This window comes from Rhinopithecus roxellana, chromosome 11, assembly GCF_007565055.1.
Source record: "Rhinopithecus roxellana isolate Shanxi Qingling chromosome 11, ASM756505v1, whole genome shotgun sequence".
Lineage (NCBI taxonomy): Eukaryota > Metazoa > Chordata > Mammalia > Primates > Cercopithecidae > Rhinopithecus > Rhinopithecus roxellana.
Genome location: NC_044559.1, coordinates 109,123,585 through 109,138,806, shown reverse-complemented (window position 1 = coordinate 109,138,806; position 15,222 = coordinate 109,123,585). Strand labels below are relative to the sequence as shown.

At 45.0% G+C, this 15,222-nt stretch overlaps 1 protein-coding gene across 16 annotated transcripts in view; it reads left to right on the top strand.

Annotated features, from left to right (window-relative positions):
- The window catches only part of KIAA1217 (KIAA1217 ortholog), a 349,155-nt gene that overhangs the window by 315,505 nt on the left and 18,428 nt on the right, over positions 1-15,222 (top strand). For 14 of the 16 annotated variants that reach the window (XM_030940985.1, XM_030940974.1, XM_030940972.1 and 11 more), the window contains 4 exons: positions 6,585-6,712; positions 8,186-8,333; positions 11,104-11,545; positions 14,924-15,107. In XM_030940985.1, coding sequence (XP_030796845.1) covers positions 6,585-6,712; positions 8,186-8,333; positions 11,104-11,545; positions 14,924-15,107 — 902 coding nt within the window. The remainder of the gene's footprint in view (positions 1-6,584; positions 6,713-8,185; positions 8,334-11,103; positions 11,546-14,923; positions 15,108-15,222) is intronic. The other 2 variants (XM_030940973.1, XM_030940968.1) reach the window with 2 other exon arrangements.

The following is a 15,222-nucleotide window of genomic DNA, read 5'->3' as shown; positions in this document are numbered from 1 at the left end:
GAGTGCCAGTCACTTGCATGTTGAGCTGTTTCACCTGCAACGGAAAATTATCGTTGCTAAGGAGGTCCTTCCCGGTTGCCCTGTCTTTATTGAGCACCTACTGTGTATACGTTAGAGTTCTGATGGTAGTATATGTGGACACTTCAGCACCTTTCCATGGAGGCCCAGGAAATTCAGTGGTCCTCAGGTGACTGAATTTCTTTAAAAGTTGCAGCATTGCTGGGCGTGGTAGTTCACACCTGTAGTCCCAGTTACTCGGGAGGCGGAGGTGGGAGGATTGCTTGAGTCCAGGATTTCGAGACCAGCCTGGATAACATAGGGAGATCCTATCTTTAAAAAAAAAAAAAAAAAAGAACAGAGAGAGAGAGTTGCAGCAGCTTCATACTCTCTCCTCCAGGGCTCAGCAATACACAAAATTAAAAGGAGTAAATGGCAAAACCCAGTGACAAATAGGAAGCCTATATTTCATCTCAATAAATTAAAACTAATGGCCAAAATAACAGAGCACTAAAATTATCTTCCTATTATTCAACTGTAGTTAAAATCGCAAAAGAAGAATTTAAATGTAAAGTGTATCTGATCCCGAATGAAAGATGCTTCCTTAGCTGTTATGAATGTTATTTAAGGTTCTTATTGAAAGCATCTATCAATTCCTACTATTGAAATGAGCAGAATTTTATTACTCCCCCGTCACCAGGCAGGCACATCTTTTATGGTAATTGTATATTTTGGTATGCAATGAAGATTTATCATAGAACTATCTCACCTTTTAGTATAATGAATAGTAATTTTGAGGGGTTTCTCCAGTGTTGATAATTCTCTTGTTTCTTGGAAAACTTAAATCTCTCAAATTGGGATTGCAAGGGAGCAATTTGTAAACTTTTCTCATGGCCATAATGAGAAGAGGTTTCCATGATGGAAAGCATTGTGTTCAATCACCTATCTCCTATTGGAGCTGTGGCTCATATCGCCCTGGATACCAACCTAATGTGTTTGATTAAAATTAGAGTGTCCCTCTCAGCAGTCTAGAGGGGGAAAAAAAAACAAAAACAAAAAAAACTTCAATTTGAGTTATTCTTTTCCTAATAAATTAAATCAGGCCACTGTTCATCCACATCTCAAAATAGCTTCCAAAATTCTACTTAGTTCACACATTTATAGGCAGAGTTAATCACCCACCATGAGTTGGTAAGGCTGTTATTTGTCTGAAATGTTTTTGTGACAGCCCAATTATCTAAAACTAGGTCTCCAGATTCTTCTTTAAAACTTCTTTTAAAATGCATATCCTGGCCGGGCACAGTGGCTCATACCTGTAATCCTAGCACTTTGGGAGGCTGAGGCAGCCGGATCACCTGAGGTCAGGAGTTCAAGACCAGCCTGGCCAACATTGAGAAACCCTGTCTCTACTAAAAATACAAAAAAACATAGCTGGCCATGGTGGTGTGTGCCTATAGTCCAGCTACTCAGGAGGCTGAGGCAAGAGAATTGCTTGAACCCAGGAGGGGGATGTTGCAGTGAGCCGATATTGTGTCACTGCACTCCAGCCTGGGTGACAGCAGAACTCCGTCTCAAGAAATAATAGTAAAAATAAAAATAAAAACATATATCCTTTTAATAACATTTATATAAATTTTCCAACAAAATTATGAAAAAAAAATTTTTTGAGATGGAGTCTTGCTCTGTTGCCCAGGCTGGAGTGCAGTGGCATGATCTCGGCTCACTGCAACCTCAGCCTCCTGGGTTCAAGCAATTCTCCTATGGCAGCCTCCTGAGTAGCTGGGATTACAGGTGCACGCCATAACACCTGGCTAGTTTTTGTATTCTTAATAAAGTCAGGGTTTTACCATATTGGTCAGGCTGGTCTCAAACTCCTGACCTCAGGTGATCCACCTGCCTCAGCCTCCCAGAGTACTGGGATTACAGGTGTGAGTCACGATGCCCGGTCAGTAAATTTCATTTTTTTAAAAAATTGTGTTTATTGGTTAGCTGAAATAATTCTCACTTCTAGCCTAGAAAAGTCATCTTTAATCTCAATAATACTCTGAGATTACAGCCTAGCATAGGAATGAGACAGAAAAAGTAATGGAACGAACATATTATAAGAGGGCTTTATCTGGTTGGATTTGTGGGAAGGCCACAAATGAGTAAGATATGCCAAGAGCCCTTAAGGTTCTTCAGTCCAGCAAAGCCAACCTGATAAATAGGAGTATAGCCCCAAACACGGGATTTACAGGTACCAGTTGTACCCACACAAAAGAGAGACTAACCCAGGGATCAGGAAGACTTAACCTGAATGAAGTCATTCTTTGTATGACCTACAGGCCACACACAGTACCTTGCACAAAGTAGTTTCAGAAATGGTTTGTTAGGCTGGGCACAATGGTTCACACGTATAGTCCCAGCATTTTGGGAGGCTGAGGCAGGAGGATCACTTGGGACCAGGAATTCAAGAACAGCCTGGGCAACATAGCAGAACCCTGTCTCTACTAAAAATAAAAAATCAGCCAGGTGTGGTGGCATGCACCTGTAATCTCAGCTACTCAGGAGGCTGAAGCAGGAAGATCGCTTGAGCCCAGGAGTTCAAGGCTGCATTGAGCTATGACTGTGCCACTGCATTCCAGCATGGATATTGGAGCATAGACCCAGTCTCTAAAAACAGAAAGAAATGGTTAAACTCAACTGAGATGGCCTTGAAAATGGGGAGATTGCATCAGCAGAGGCTAGAGAGGGAAGGACTTCCAGGCAGTAGAACCCTGCAAACCAACAAGTTTCTGGCCTGGAAAATGCAAGATGTCTTTGGAGAACTGGGTAGCAAGCAGTCCAGTTAGGCAGGAGAGTTGGGTGCAAGATACTAATAACATCCCATATTTGGGGAGTGCCATTCCATTTGCACACTGACTTCCTGTATCTTAGACCATACTCAAGGCCTCACGTACCTGCTTGATGCCTGTCTGGGCTGTGCCTACAGAGATTGGAAGATTCTTTAAGAGAAATCTGGATTTCTGGCTTTTCTGGAAAGTTCCAGGGTTCAACCCCAGATTCACAATTTCTGTGGATGGAGCTTAGGAATCTGCAGTTTACAAACAAAGCTGGTGATTCTGAAGCACCTTCACATTTGAGAGTTACTGCCTAGAACGATGAGGAAGACACTGAGTGTTTGGGTTTTTTTGGTTTTTGTTTTTGATCAAGGAAGTAGGAAAGCTAGAGTTGTATTGGAGAGAGGTCCCTCTGGTGATCATGTGTGGGACTGATTGAGGGGAAAATAGATCAGTGACTAGGAGACCATATGGGAAGCTACTGTATCCATCAGGCAAAAGGCAGTGAGGCCTGAACCAAGCAGTGAAAGTAAGAATGAAGTCAAATACAAAATGTCCTATGGTATTCACCACCTACAACTAGCTCTCAGAATTTTTCTTTAAAACACCTTTTGAAATATATATCCTTTTGGCTGGGCGCAGTGGCTCTTGCCTATAACCCCAGCACTTTGGGAGGCTGAAGTGGGAAGATCACTAGAGCCCAGGAATTCAAGACCAGCCTGGGCAACATAGGAACATAGGGAGACCCCATGTCTGCAAAATAAAAAATAAAAATAAAAAGTAAACCCTAAGCCGGGTATGGTGGCACACACCTGTGGTCCCAGCTACTCAGGAGGCTGAGGTAGGAGGATGGCTTGAGCCTGGCAGGTCAAGGCTGCATGATCACACCACTGCACCCCACCCTGGGTAACAGAGCAAAACCCTGTTTAAAATAAAATTAAAAATAACTATATACATATACATCCTTTTAATAATGGTAGTGTAAATTTTCCTTCTATGAGGTATAAAGCAGGTCAACTGATTGGATGGCTAGATCTGAATGGCAAGAGAGCAGGTTATAAAAGACAGCTGGAAATAGCTAGAAGAAAAAAACTAGAATGTTTCTAGCATGAAAAACAAATATTTAAGGTGACGGATATCCCAAGTACACTGATTTGATCTGTACGAATTATATGTACTAAATTATCACATGTACCCCAAAACTCACAACTAGTATGCATTGATTTTTAAAAAGAGCTTATTTTTTAAAAGCCAGGAATTTCAACTCTGGAATACCAGAACAGCAATATCCCTCTTTCCTTCCCCTCTCCCTCCTCGTTCTCCTTTTCCTCCTTGTCCTTCTTCTTCCAAGCACTAGAATATAAGCCTCCTTGTGGAGACTTATATTCAACTCATGTTAGGTTGAATTACTGGTGAGCCATTCAGAAGGCAGAGAGATTAAATTTGGGTCTAAAACTATGAAAAGATGGGCCGGGCACGGTGGTTCACACCTATAATCCCAGCACTTTGGGAGGCCGAGGTGGGTGGATCACTTGAGGTCAGGAGTTAGAGACCAGTCTGGCCAACATGGCGAATCCCCATCTGTGTTGAAAATACAAAAATTAGCTGGGCATGGTGGCGGGCACCTGTAATCCCAGTTACTCAGGAGGCTGAGGCAAGAGAATCACTTGAACCCGGGAGACGGAGGTTGTAGTGAGCTAAGATCGGGCCACTGCACTCCAGCCTGGGTGACAGAGAGAGACTTTGTCTAAAAATAAAAAATAAAACTATGAAAAGAAATTGGGTCTAGATAATTTCTACATGAAAATAATAATTGGTCTTCTAATAATAGTCAGGTGAAATATATTCCAACAAACTGGATGCTTCTTTTTAACAAAGCTAGGATGAAAAGCAACTTAAACAAATAGAATGCTGTAAACTGTAACATCTATGAATATCTGACATTCTGTGGAGTGAAGCTGGTATTTCAAAAGTCATATTGATTACCATGTCAAAAATATATTTCCAGCATTCGTTTTAGCCCCATGTCTCTCTTACATTTTTGAATTAATAAATTTGAATTTTAATGTTTTATCTAAAGTAGGTATCATAAACATTTGAATAGAAGTGACATTGTTGTGTACCATCGTATCAATATACATTTTTGTATATTCCATAAAGCTGTGAAGTTTAAGAGTCTCTGTATGCAAGGTTGTGAAATCCAAGAGGTATATTGTACAGAAGAGATGAAAACAGAATTCTAGGCAGGCTGACTTTGAGTCAGATGACAGCCCCTTGCAGTATTAATTACACACTGACAGACATGTTGGTTGTTAACGGAATCAGGATAATATTTGTGTCTTAGCTCTTCCAGCAAAGCTTTGCAGGACTGGACACTGTGTCCAGTCAATGCAGGGAAGTCATTCTGTTTGGTTATGCAATGGAAAAGAACTTTTCCACACGAAGTTACCATATTTAGAGCCCTTCAGTGGGGTGGCACAATCTCTTCGTGTCAAGAATGCAATAGCCGTAGGAAGTTTCCCGCTGGTGTGTTCACAGAACACTGAGCCCCTTTCCATAGTTCACGGACGTGGACAATGAGCAGATGAGGCTTTCCCCCTCTGGTCCTGAAGTAGCATCATTTCATCTGAAATGACCACAAGCAATTTTGGTTTATTTTTCATAACAGAATGAAAGACATGACCAAAAACTCCATCCCACTTCTTGCAGTGGAGGAATTTGTCATTTTCCCTGGGATCCTGTTGAACACATGTGGCATCCTGCCTGAACCCCTCCCGCAGCTGCCATGTGACCCAGAGCTCTATCCACTTGCCCACCTAAGTGGAAAGGGCCTTCGAGGGTCATCTGTTTGCAGATGAGGCCGTGCATTCCTTTTTCTCTTTCGGATGCTAGCTCCACACTCCGGGCTCCAGGAGGTGGGATCGCTGTTCACTTACTGCCCCCTAGTGGTCGCCGTTTCTGAAACGGTCTGCGTTTCCGAAAGTTCTTTTTCTCTGCTTCCTTGGGAGAGATTTTTCTCTTTTAGATGTATAGGTGTTTAGGATGGGGTTAGTAATGTGCCCAAGGAGGTTACTGTTTTCTCAAGGGTGAGACCTCGAGCTCCCTCTCTTGGAGCTAGCATCCGCCTCTATCCACAGACACCACATCTGTCGTCATTTTTATTTTCTGCAGTCATTTCTTCTCTTGGTAGCCTGGAGAAGAAAGAGCTCATCCTTGTTGATGGGACAATCAGTATAAACCAGAGGTTCTCATTTAGGGGCAATTTTGTTCTCCCTTCCCCAGGGACATTGGACAGTGTCTGGGTCTGGAGACATTCTGGTTTGTTACAAGTTGGGGTAGGCAAGGTTGCTACTGGCATCGAGTAGATGAAGGCCAGGGGTGCTGCTAAACATCCTAACGTGCACAGTTTCCCCACACCACAACGAAGAATTACGCGGCCCCAAAATGTCAAATGCTAAAGTTGAGAAACCTGATATTAATCAATGTGGGCTTCTCGTTTTACTGCACCGCAGGTCGGTCGCTCTCTCTATCTCTCTCTCTCTCTCTCTCTCTCTCTCTCTCTCTCTCTCTCTCTCTCTCTCTCTCTCCCCTACCCGCCCCCCCCCAACCTATCCCTCCCTCCATCCCTCTGCTAGCATCAGCACCACTGAATGTAAAGACTGGGTCCTTTGTTAGCCAGGCACAATCGTCCCGACGGGCACTCGGCCTCGCACTTCCTCTGTGAGGCCTGGTGTTCAGCTCTCTGTGCTGTTGTCCTTGCTCCCGCAGCGAGCTGGAAGACTTTGTTGAAGACTTGAAGGACTCCACGGCAGCCAGCCGATTGGTTACTCTGAAAGACGTGGAAGACGGGGCTTTCCTCCTGCGTCAAGTGGGAGAGGCTGTAGCTACCCTGAAAGGTAAGCTTTGTGCTGCGTCAGGGGAGGAGTCTGAACTATCTTTCCTGGGGTGTTTAAAAATCTGCCACATAGAGAAGGATTCATTCATGTATGCAAGTATTTATTAAACACCTACATGTGCTGGGCATTGTTCTGGGCACTTGGGATATCCCAGAGCATAAACATCCCCCACTTCCTGGAGCTGATATATAGTGGGTGCTGTAAGATTTCACACTAAATGATTCCAGTAACACTTTCTATTTGCTAGGCTCTTACAGTGCACCGGGATGCATGTGCCAAACTCATTAAAAACACAAGGTGGGAGGATCACTTGAGCCCAGGAGTTCAAGACCAGTCGAGGCAACATAGACCCCCATTTCTACAAAAAAAAAAATTAGCCAGGTGTAGTGGTATATGCCTGTGGTACCAGCTACTCAGGAGGCTGAGGTGGTAGGATCTCTTGAGCCTGCAAGGTCAAGGCTATGGTGAGCCATCATTGTACCACTGCACTCCAGCCTGGCAGCCTGGGTGCCAGAGTGAGACCTTGTCTCAAAAAAAAAAACAAAAAAAAAAAAAAACAAAAAAAACCCAATAAAATAAAATAAAATAAAAATAATCCTGTAACCAGGCATGGTGGCTCATGCCTGCAATCCTGGCACTTTGGGAGGCCAACACAGGAGAATTGCCTGAGGCCAGGAGTTCAAGACCAGCCTAGGAAACATAACAAAACCTCATCTCTTAAAAAAAAAAAAAAAAAAAAAAAGTTTTTTTTCTGGCCAGGTGTAGTGGCTTATGCCACTTTGGGAGGCCGAGGCAGGCAGATCACCTGAGGTCAGGAATTCGAAACCAGCCTAGCTAACATAGTGAAACCCTGTCTCAACTAAAAATACAAAAATTAGTTGGGTGTGATGGTGCAAACCTGTAGTCCCAGCTACTCAGGAGGCTGAGGCAGGAGAATTACTTGAACCCAAGAGACGGAGGTTACAGTAAGCCAAGATCATGCCGCTGCACTCCAACCGGGGTGACACAGCGAGACTCCATCTCAAAAAAAGAAAAAAAAATTTAATTAGTTGGGCATGGTGGTGTGCAGCACCTAAATTGTCCCAGCTCTACAGGAGGCTGAGGCAGGAGGATCGCTTGAGCCCAGGTGTTTGAGGCTCCAGTGAGCTCTGATCATGCCACTGCACTCCAGCCTGGATGACAGAGAGAGACCCCATCAATCAGTCAAATTACAAAGTAATAATAATAACCCTAATGGTCTATTGGCTTTATCCCAAATACACAGACAGGAAACAGGCCTAGAGGAGCTTTACTCTTGCCCAAGGTGACTTTCTCCAATGCTCCTCTGTACTCTTAACCCACTGCCACCTGAAGATGTGTGAGCCACCCTGTGGCTTGTGAACTCTGCACTTCTCTGTCCAGTATCGGAGTGCGGGATGAGGGTTGTCGTTCTGGCTTTTTCTCCTCCAATTCACCTGCTGGTTTGGCCTGCAGGAGAATTTCCAACCTTACAAAACAAGATGCGAGCCATCCTGCGCATAGAAGTGGAGGCCGTGCGGTTTCTGAAGGAGGAGCCACACAAGCTGGACAGTCTCCTGAAGCGTGTGCGCAGCATGACAGACGTCCTGACCATGCTGCGGAGGTGACCGGGCCCTTATCGTGCTGGGGGTAGCCTGCGGAGGGATATGCTGGGAGAGCGAGAGTGGAGGTTTGGGACTTCAGGCTTCCACCATGCTCCCAGAACATATCCAGTGTCCTGAGGAAAAGCCCCAAGTCCTTCTCACGCTTGAACTTTTATTGCAACATGGCTTGAGGTTCTAATTCTTCAACACAGGATTGTTAGATGGAGCCCATCCTAGGGTTTAAAATGAATAGACACAATAAACATTGTTTTAAAATCATCTGAAAGGCCAGCTGTGGTGGCCACTCAGGAAGTAGTGGCAGAAGGATCCCTTGAGCCCAGGAGTATGAGGCTACAGTGAGTATGACTGAGCCACTGCACTCCAGTCTGGGCAACAGAGAAAGACTCCATTTCTTTAAAAAAAAAAAAAAAAAAAAAAAAAAAAAAAAAATCATTTGAAGGTGGGTTTTTTAAAATAATATTTTGAAGTTGAAAAATTGATTGAAATAGTTTATTCGCCTCCTTCACTTCAGGGGCATAAATAAATTCAGTTCGAAGAAATGTAATAGAAGTAAACAAAATCTTTCTTAAATGACCTCCTGAAGGAGTATCTGTGACATTGTTGGTCCTGCCTAGAAAAGAGAAACAGCCTTTTGAGTGGCTTGGGCCAGGCTCCCTTACTAAAGGTAAACCTGCTCATCAAAGAGGTCACAGTGGAGTAAAGACCAAAAGAAATTCAGGACTTTCGCTGAAAAGAAAATTCTAGGCCAGGCGCAGTGGCTCAAGCCTGTAATCCCAGCACTTTGGGAGGCCGAGACGGGCGGATCATGAGGTCAGGAGATCGAGACCATCCTAGCTAACACGGTGAAACCCAGTCTCTAATAAAAAAATACAAAAAAAAAAAAAAAGAAAACTAGCCGGGCGAGGTGGCGGGCGCCTGTAGTCCCAGCTACTGGGAAGGCTGAGGCAGGAGAATGGTGTAAACCCAGGAGGCGGAGCTTGCAGTGAGCTGAGATCCAGCCACTACACTCCAGCCTGGGCAACAGAGCGAGACTCCCTCTCAAAAAAAAAAAAAAAAAAGAAAGAAAGAAAGAAAGAAAATTCCAGTACTCCACACTTACTGAAAACACATATGCATGCAAAATTTGTGTTGCCAAAAGCACCTTCACTGGCCAGGCACAGTGGCTCACGCCTGCAATCCCCGCACTTTGGGAGCCGAGATGGGTGGATCACTTGAGGTCAGGAGTTCGAGACCAGCCTGGCCAACATAGTGAATTCCCGTAGGAATTATAGGCAGTGGTGTGCCTGTAATCCCACCTACTTGGGAGGCTGAGGGAGGAGAATTACTTGAACTCAGGAGGTGGAAGCTACAGTGAGCCGAGGTTGTGCCACCGCACTCCAGCTTGGGAGACAGAGCATGAAGTCACCTTCATGGAGATGATTATTGAAAATGAGAACGATCACTGGTTGCAGTGGCTCATACTTATAATCCCAGCTACTCAGGAGGCTGAGGCGGAAGGATCCCTTGAGCCCAGCAGTTCAAGGCTGCAGTGAGCTATGATCACACCACTGCACTCCAGCCTGGGTGACAGAGCAAGACTCCATCTCTACAAAAAATTATTTTAAAGATTAGCCAGGAAGGATGGTGTACACCTGTAGTCCCAGCTACTTAGGAGGCTGAGGCAGGAAGATCTCTTGAGCCTAAGAGTTTGAGGCTGCCGTGAGCTATGACTGAGTCACTGCACTCCAGCCTGGGCAACAGAGAGAGGCCCTGTCTCTTAAAAGAAAAGAAAAGAAAATGGAAGAGATGGTTAAGGCAGAATGATAGGGAAAGGAGAGAACAAATCCTTGGGGATCTTTAAGAATCTAAGGGATTGGGGTAAAAAAAAGTAAACAGCAAAAGAAAGAGCAGTGAGTAGCAGAAGAGTTATAGAATGCAATGGTGTTTTTGTTCAAATGAAAAAAAAGTAATGTAATACAAAGGGGATGAGGGACTAATTAAAAATTAGAGGTCAAGTACCATGTTTGACATTGTCTCACACATAACTTTACAATCTTAATGTTAGTCCTAACAACAGGCCCTGAGGAAGTCATTAGCATCACCATCGTCATCTCCATCTTCATCATTACATTTTATGCAAAAGTACCTGAGGCTTAAAGACGCGAAGTTCTCAACGTTATATACAACATGAAATAACTGATATTCAAACACAGATCTGACACCAGACACCCTTTTCCACTACATCATGTGTGGGGTAGGGAGGGATATATAGCTTCAAATGACTCCAAACACCAGAAGAAGTTGAGGAGTAAACATGACTGTTAGATTTGGAGTCACTGTGTACCTTGTGGCAAGACTTGGCTGAATCTAGGTGGGGAAGCCAGTGAACAACAGGCTGAGATACAGAAAAGCAAACAGAAGGAATTAGAGTGAGGGCTGCCCTCCCAAGATGCTTGGCAGTGAAAGCAGGAGGGAATAAGCAAACTTTTGACTTAGAACTAAGCACATTTGAGGCCTGCATAGGCCAGAATCGGGTGGAAGAGTTAGAGAGGCTGCTGTTAGACTCATGGTTCATTTTCTTCTACCCACTCCCCAAACAATAATGGAGTGGCAAGGGTCTGAGTACAACAGCACCAGCAAAAAGGGATATTTCCATACATGTCCCTAAGCAGCTACTCTGAGCTTTGGGATGTGTGACTCTCACCTAGCTTTGGGATGACATAGCTTGCAAGTATGCCACCATGAGAAAGTGGCATGAGGGTTAATGCTGCTATGCATGGTTTCTCCTAGATATGTCACTGATGGGCTCCTGAAAGGCACGGACGCAGCCCAAGCCGCACAGTACATGGCTATGGAAAAGGCCACGGCCGCAGAAGTCCTGAAGAGCCAGGAGGAGGCAGCCCACACCTCCAGCCAGCCCTTCCACAGCACAGGTGCCCCTGGCGATGCGAAGTCAGAAGTGGTACCTTTGTCCGGCATGACGGTTCACCACGCACAGAGCTCCCCTGTGGCCATCCAGCCCTCGCAGCACTCCGTGGCCCTGCTGAACCCTGCTCAGAACTTGCCTCACGTGGCCAGCTCCCCCACCGTCCCCCAGGAAGTAAGCTCCACCCTGCAGACGTTGCAGGCTCCACCGTCCCCACAGACACCCATGAATGGGTCTGCCATGCAGAGCTTGTTCATTGAAGAAATCCACAGTGTGAGTGCCAAGAACAGGGCAGTGTCTATCGAGGTAGAGTCCTATTTCCATTTCTCATAACCCCATAAAGGAGTCTGATAAGTGGGCCTTTCCCTCAAAGCATTTATAGGCCAGATGATGACATAATTGTGTATGGATCAGAGATAGAGTTTTGGAAGTGGAAGTGGGATTCAGTGGCCAGGTTAAGAGATAGGTCATCTCATCTGGTTTCAGAGAAGGGTGAGACACCTAGCCTGTAGGAAGGTGAGGCAGTGGTGTGCTGGTAAATGTTTAACAACCAGCTCTCTGGTACCGGTTGTGGTGGGGGGTTGGCGCGGGGGCTACTCTATGTGTGGCATTTGCCAATTTCCATGGTGTAAATATCGCAACCATGGCTGATTTCAAGTTACAAATGACACCACTACTGCTGAAGTTGGGAAGAAATGTGACAATCAGCTCTCCTGGGCCAGGACAAGCCAGCTTCAAGCACTCCATTGCTGTGAAGGCAGCCAGAGGAGGGTCTGCAAGTCATGTAGACGATAAGTGGAACCTGGTTAGCAGGGGAGGGTGGTGAGGATATCCTAGGATACTAACATGCTGGATCACAGTCTGGGACCATGACTAAGCCTGTCTAAGTGGAACAAGAACGAGGACCTAAGACTGGGGAAATGGGCTGGAAACTGACTTGAGAGTTTGAAAACCAGTCCATGATGTTTGGAGTTTATTTGGAAGGTATCAGAGAAATGCTGCAGCTTTAATCCATGATTTTTTTTAAATGGCATCTTCTGGAAATTAATCTAGAAACAACATACAGAATTGATTGAGGTGGCAGGTCTAGAATTAAGAGAGCTGGATGAGAAGTTACTATAGTCATCTAAGAATGAACAGTAGAGCAGTCAGAATGAAAAGAGAAAACTACGTCTTAAGATCAAATGACATGAGGCCATGTGTGGTGGCTCATGCCTGTAATACCAGCACTCTGGGAGGCTGAGGTGGGTGGATCACTGGAACACGAGTTCAAGACTAGCCTGGGCAACATGGCAAAATCCCAACTCTACCAAAAAAAAATATACAAAAATTAGCTGGGCCGGGCGCGGTGGCTCAAGCCTGTAATCCCAGCACTTTGGGAGGCCGAGACGGGTGGATCATGAGGTCAGGAGATTGAGACCATCCTGGCTAACACGGTGAAACCCCGTCTCTACTAAAAAATACAAAAAATTAGCCGGGCGAGATGGCGGGCGCCTGTAGTCCCAGCTACTCAGGAGACTGAGGCAGGAGAATGGCGTAAACCCGGGAGGCGGAGCTTGCAGTGAGCCGAGATCACGCCACTGCACTCCAGCCTGGGTGACAGAGCGAGACTCCGTCTCAAAAAAAAAAAAAAAAATTAGCTGGGCGTGGTGGCACGTGCCTGTCGCCCCAGCTACTCAGGGGGTTGAGGTGGGTGGATCACCTAGGTCCAGGGAGGTCAAGGCTTCAGTGAGCCGAGATCACATCACTGCACTCTAGCCTGGGCGACAAAGCAAGACCCTGTTTTAAAAACCATGAGATCAAATGACATATTATGTTTTTAAATATTCTTTTTATCAAGGGCTGGTATCAATGCTCCAATAACACATTTGGCTTTTCTACTTCTCTTTGTCTTCTTGCCTCATAACTTTTCCTCCACTCATTTGCTTTATCCCCAGCAACCTTGTCCTAACCCTCCTGCCCCTACTGAAAATCACCAGTGGAGAGCTCAGGTTGGGTATATCGAGACGACCTGGCAAAACTGCCACAGCCGCAGTCACAGCCTCGGGGCCTCTGAACACTAGGTGGTTTCTCTCTGTCCCAAGGGCCCTGGCTTGCCCCTAATCAGAGCCAGCTATTTAAAAAATGCATATCACAAGGGTATGGAAATGTGATTGATGGAGTGTGATTCTATTCCCAGTACCTAGTAGGGCAGGGGAGGAAAAGACATTTCCTCCTGAGAACTGGCAGACCTGTCACTTAAGACGTCTTGCCACTTTAAACATCTCAACATTTACAGGATGTCAGTATGATGGCACTCTTATTTAACAAATCTCTATTGAGGACCTAGTGGGCATAGTTATCATTGTGATGTGTGTGTTTTACACTTTGAGGGGAGATGTGAGTCATCTCTGAAAATGCCCTGATCCACAGGTATGGAGGCCTGGGTTTTTCTGCCAGATCTGCCACTGGCAAATGGGGTGAGCTTTATTCATTCAACAGAGATTACCGAGCCCGCTATGTGCCAGGCCCTCGTAGGCTCGAGGGAAAGCCAGTGAACAGAAGAGACAAAGTCTCTGCCCCCAAGAAACTTACCGACTTGTAGAGGAGACAGAAAAAACGTATGTGCCAGGTGGTAATCAATGCTAGGAAGAAAAAATAAAGGAGGGTTAGAATGGTGGAGGTGGTGGCTGTTATTTATATGTAATGAAACTTGGGCAAATTCTTCATCTCACTGGACCTCAAAGTTCCCATATGTTGATTCAGTGATCTTTGCCAATTCTTATGTTACGGGGTTCCACTAATCTTGGTGTGAATTTCCACCTTGCCCTCTTGGAATTATTAATGTGCTAGTTCAAAAATCACAGGAAAATGTTCTTTTAAAATGTGTACAGATGTTTTAAAATGCATTTTATGTATAACTCTCCGGTGTAGAACTTAAAGGAGCTTACGGGTCATCTAAATAATACCTCCTCCCTCATTTTATAAGACAACGTGACCCAGAGGGCATATAGCAATTCTTTGATAGAAGTGGTTCTAAGACACAGGATTTTTGTTTTTAGTGTTGTGGATTTTGATCGTTTGCTTGGACATCTCTTCTATAATGAAAACTCAATTTAAAAAAAATTTTAGGCTGGGCATGGTGGCTCATGCCTGTAATCCCAGCAGTTTGGATTATAGACTCATGTCTCACTCAAGGCAGAAGGATTCCTTGAGGCAAATTGTTTAAGACCAGCCTGGGCAACATAACAGACCCCATCACTATTTGAAAAAAAATAAAATAAATAGCCAGGTGTGGTGGCTCACATGTGTAATCCTAGTTACTCAGGAGGCTGAGGCAGGAGGATTGCTTAAGCCCAGATGTTGGAGGCTGCAGTGAACTATAATGACGCCACTGCACCGCAGCTTGGATGACAGATTGAGACCCTGCCTCTAAAAAAATAAATCTTGGTAGTAGAAGAAATACTTTTAAAAGCATGTTATTTTAAGTTCAGGGGTAGAAGTGCAGGTTTGTTACATAAGTAAACGTGTCATGCGGGTTAGTTGCGCAGATTATTTTATCACCCAGGTCTTAAGTCCAGTACCCATTAGTTATTTTCCCTGATCCTCTCCCTCCTCCCACCCTCCACCCTCTGAGAGGCCCCAGTGTGTGTTGTTCTCCTCTATGTGTCCATGTAACGTTCTTTACCTGCTATATTCCTCCAGAAAGCAGAAAAGAAATGGGAGGAAAAAAGGCAAAATCTGGACCACTATAACGGGAAAGAGTTTGAGAAGCTCCTAGAAGAAGCTCAAGCCAATATCATGAAGTCAATACCAAATCTGGAGATGCCACCAGCTGCAGGCCCACTGCCAAGGGGAGATGCCCCAGTGGACAAGCTGGAACTTTCAGGTAAGGTCCAGTCCCACAGCAGGAACATATGGAGGTACATGGCCTTGGGCAAATATGGTGCCATCCACAACAGGACATACTCATCAACAGAACCAATGTCTCAGTTCTTACAAAT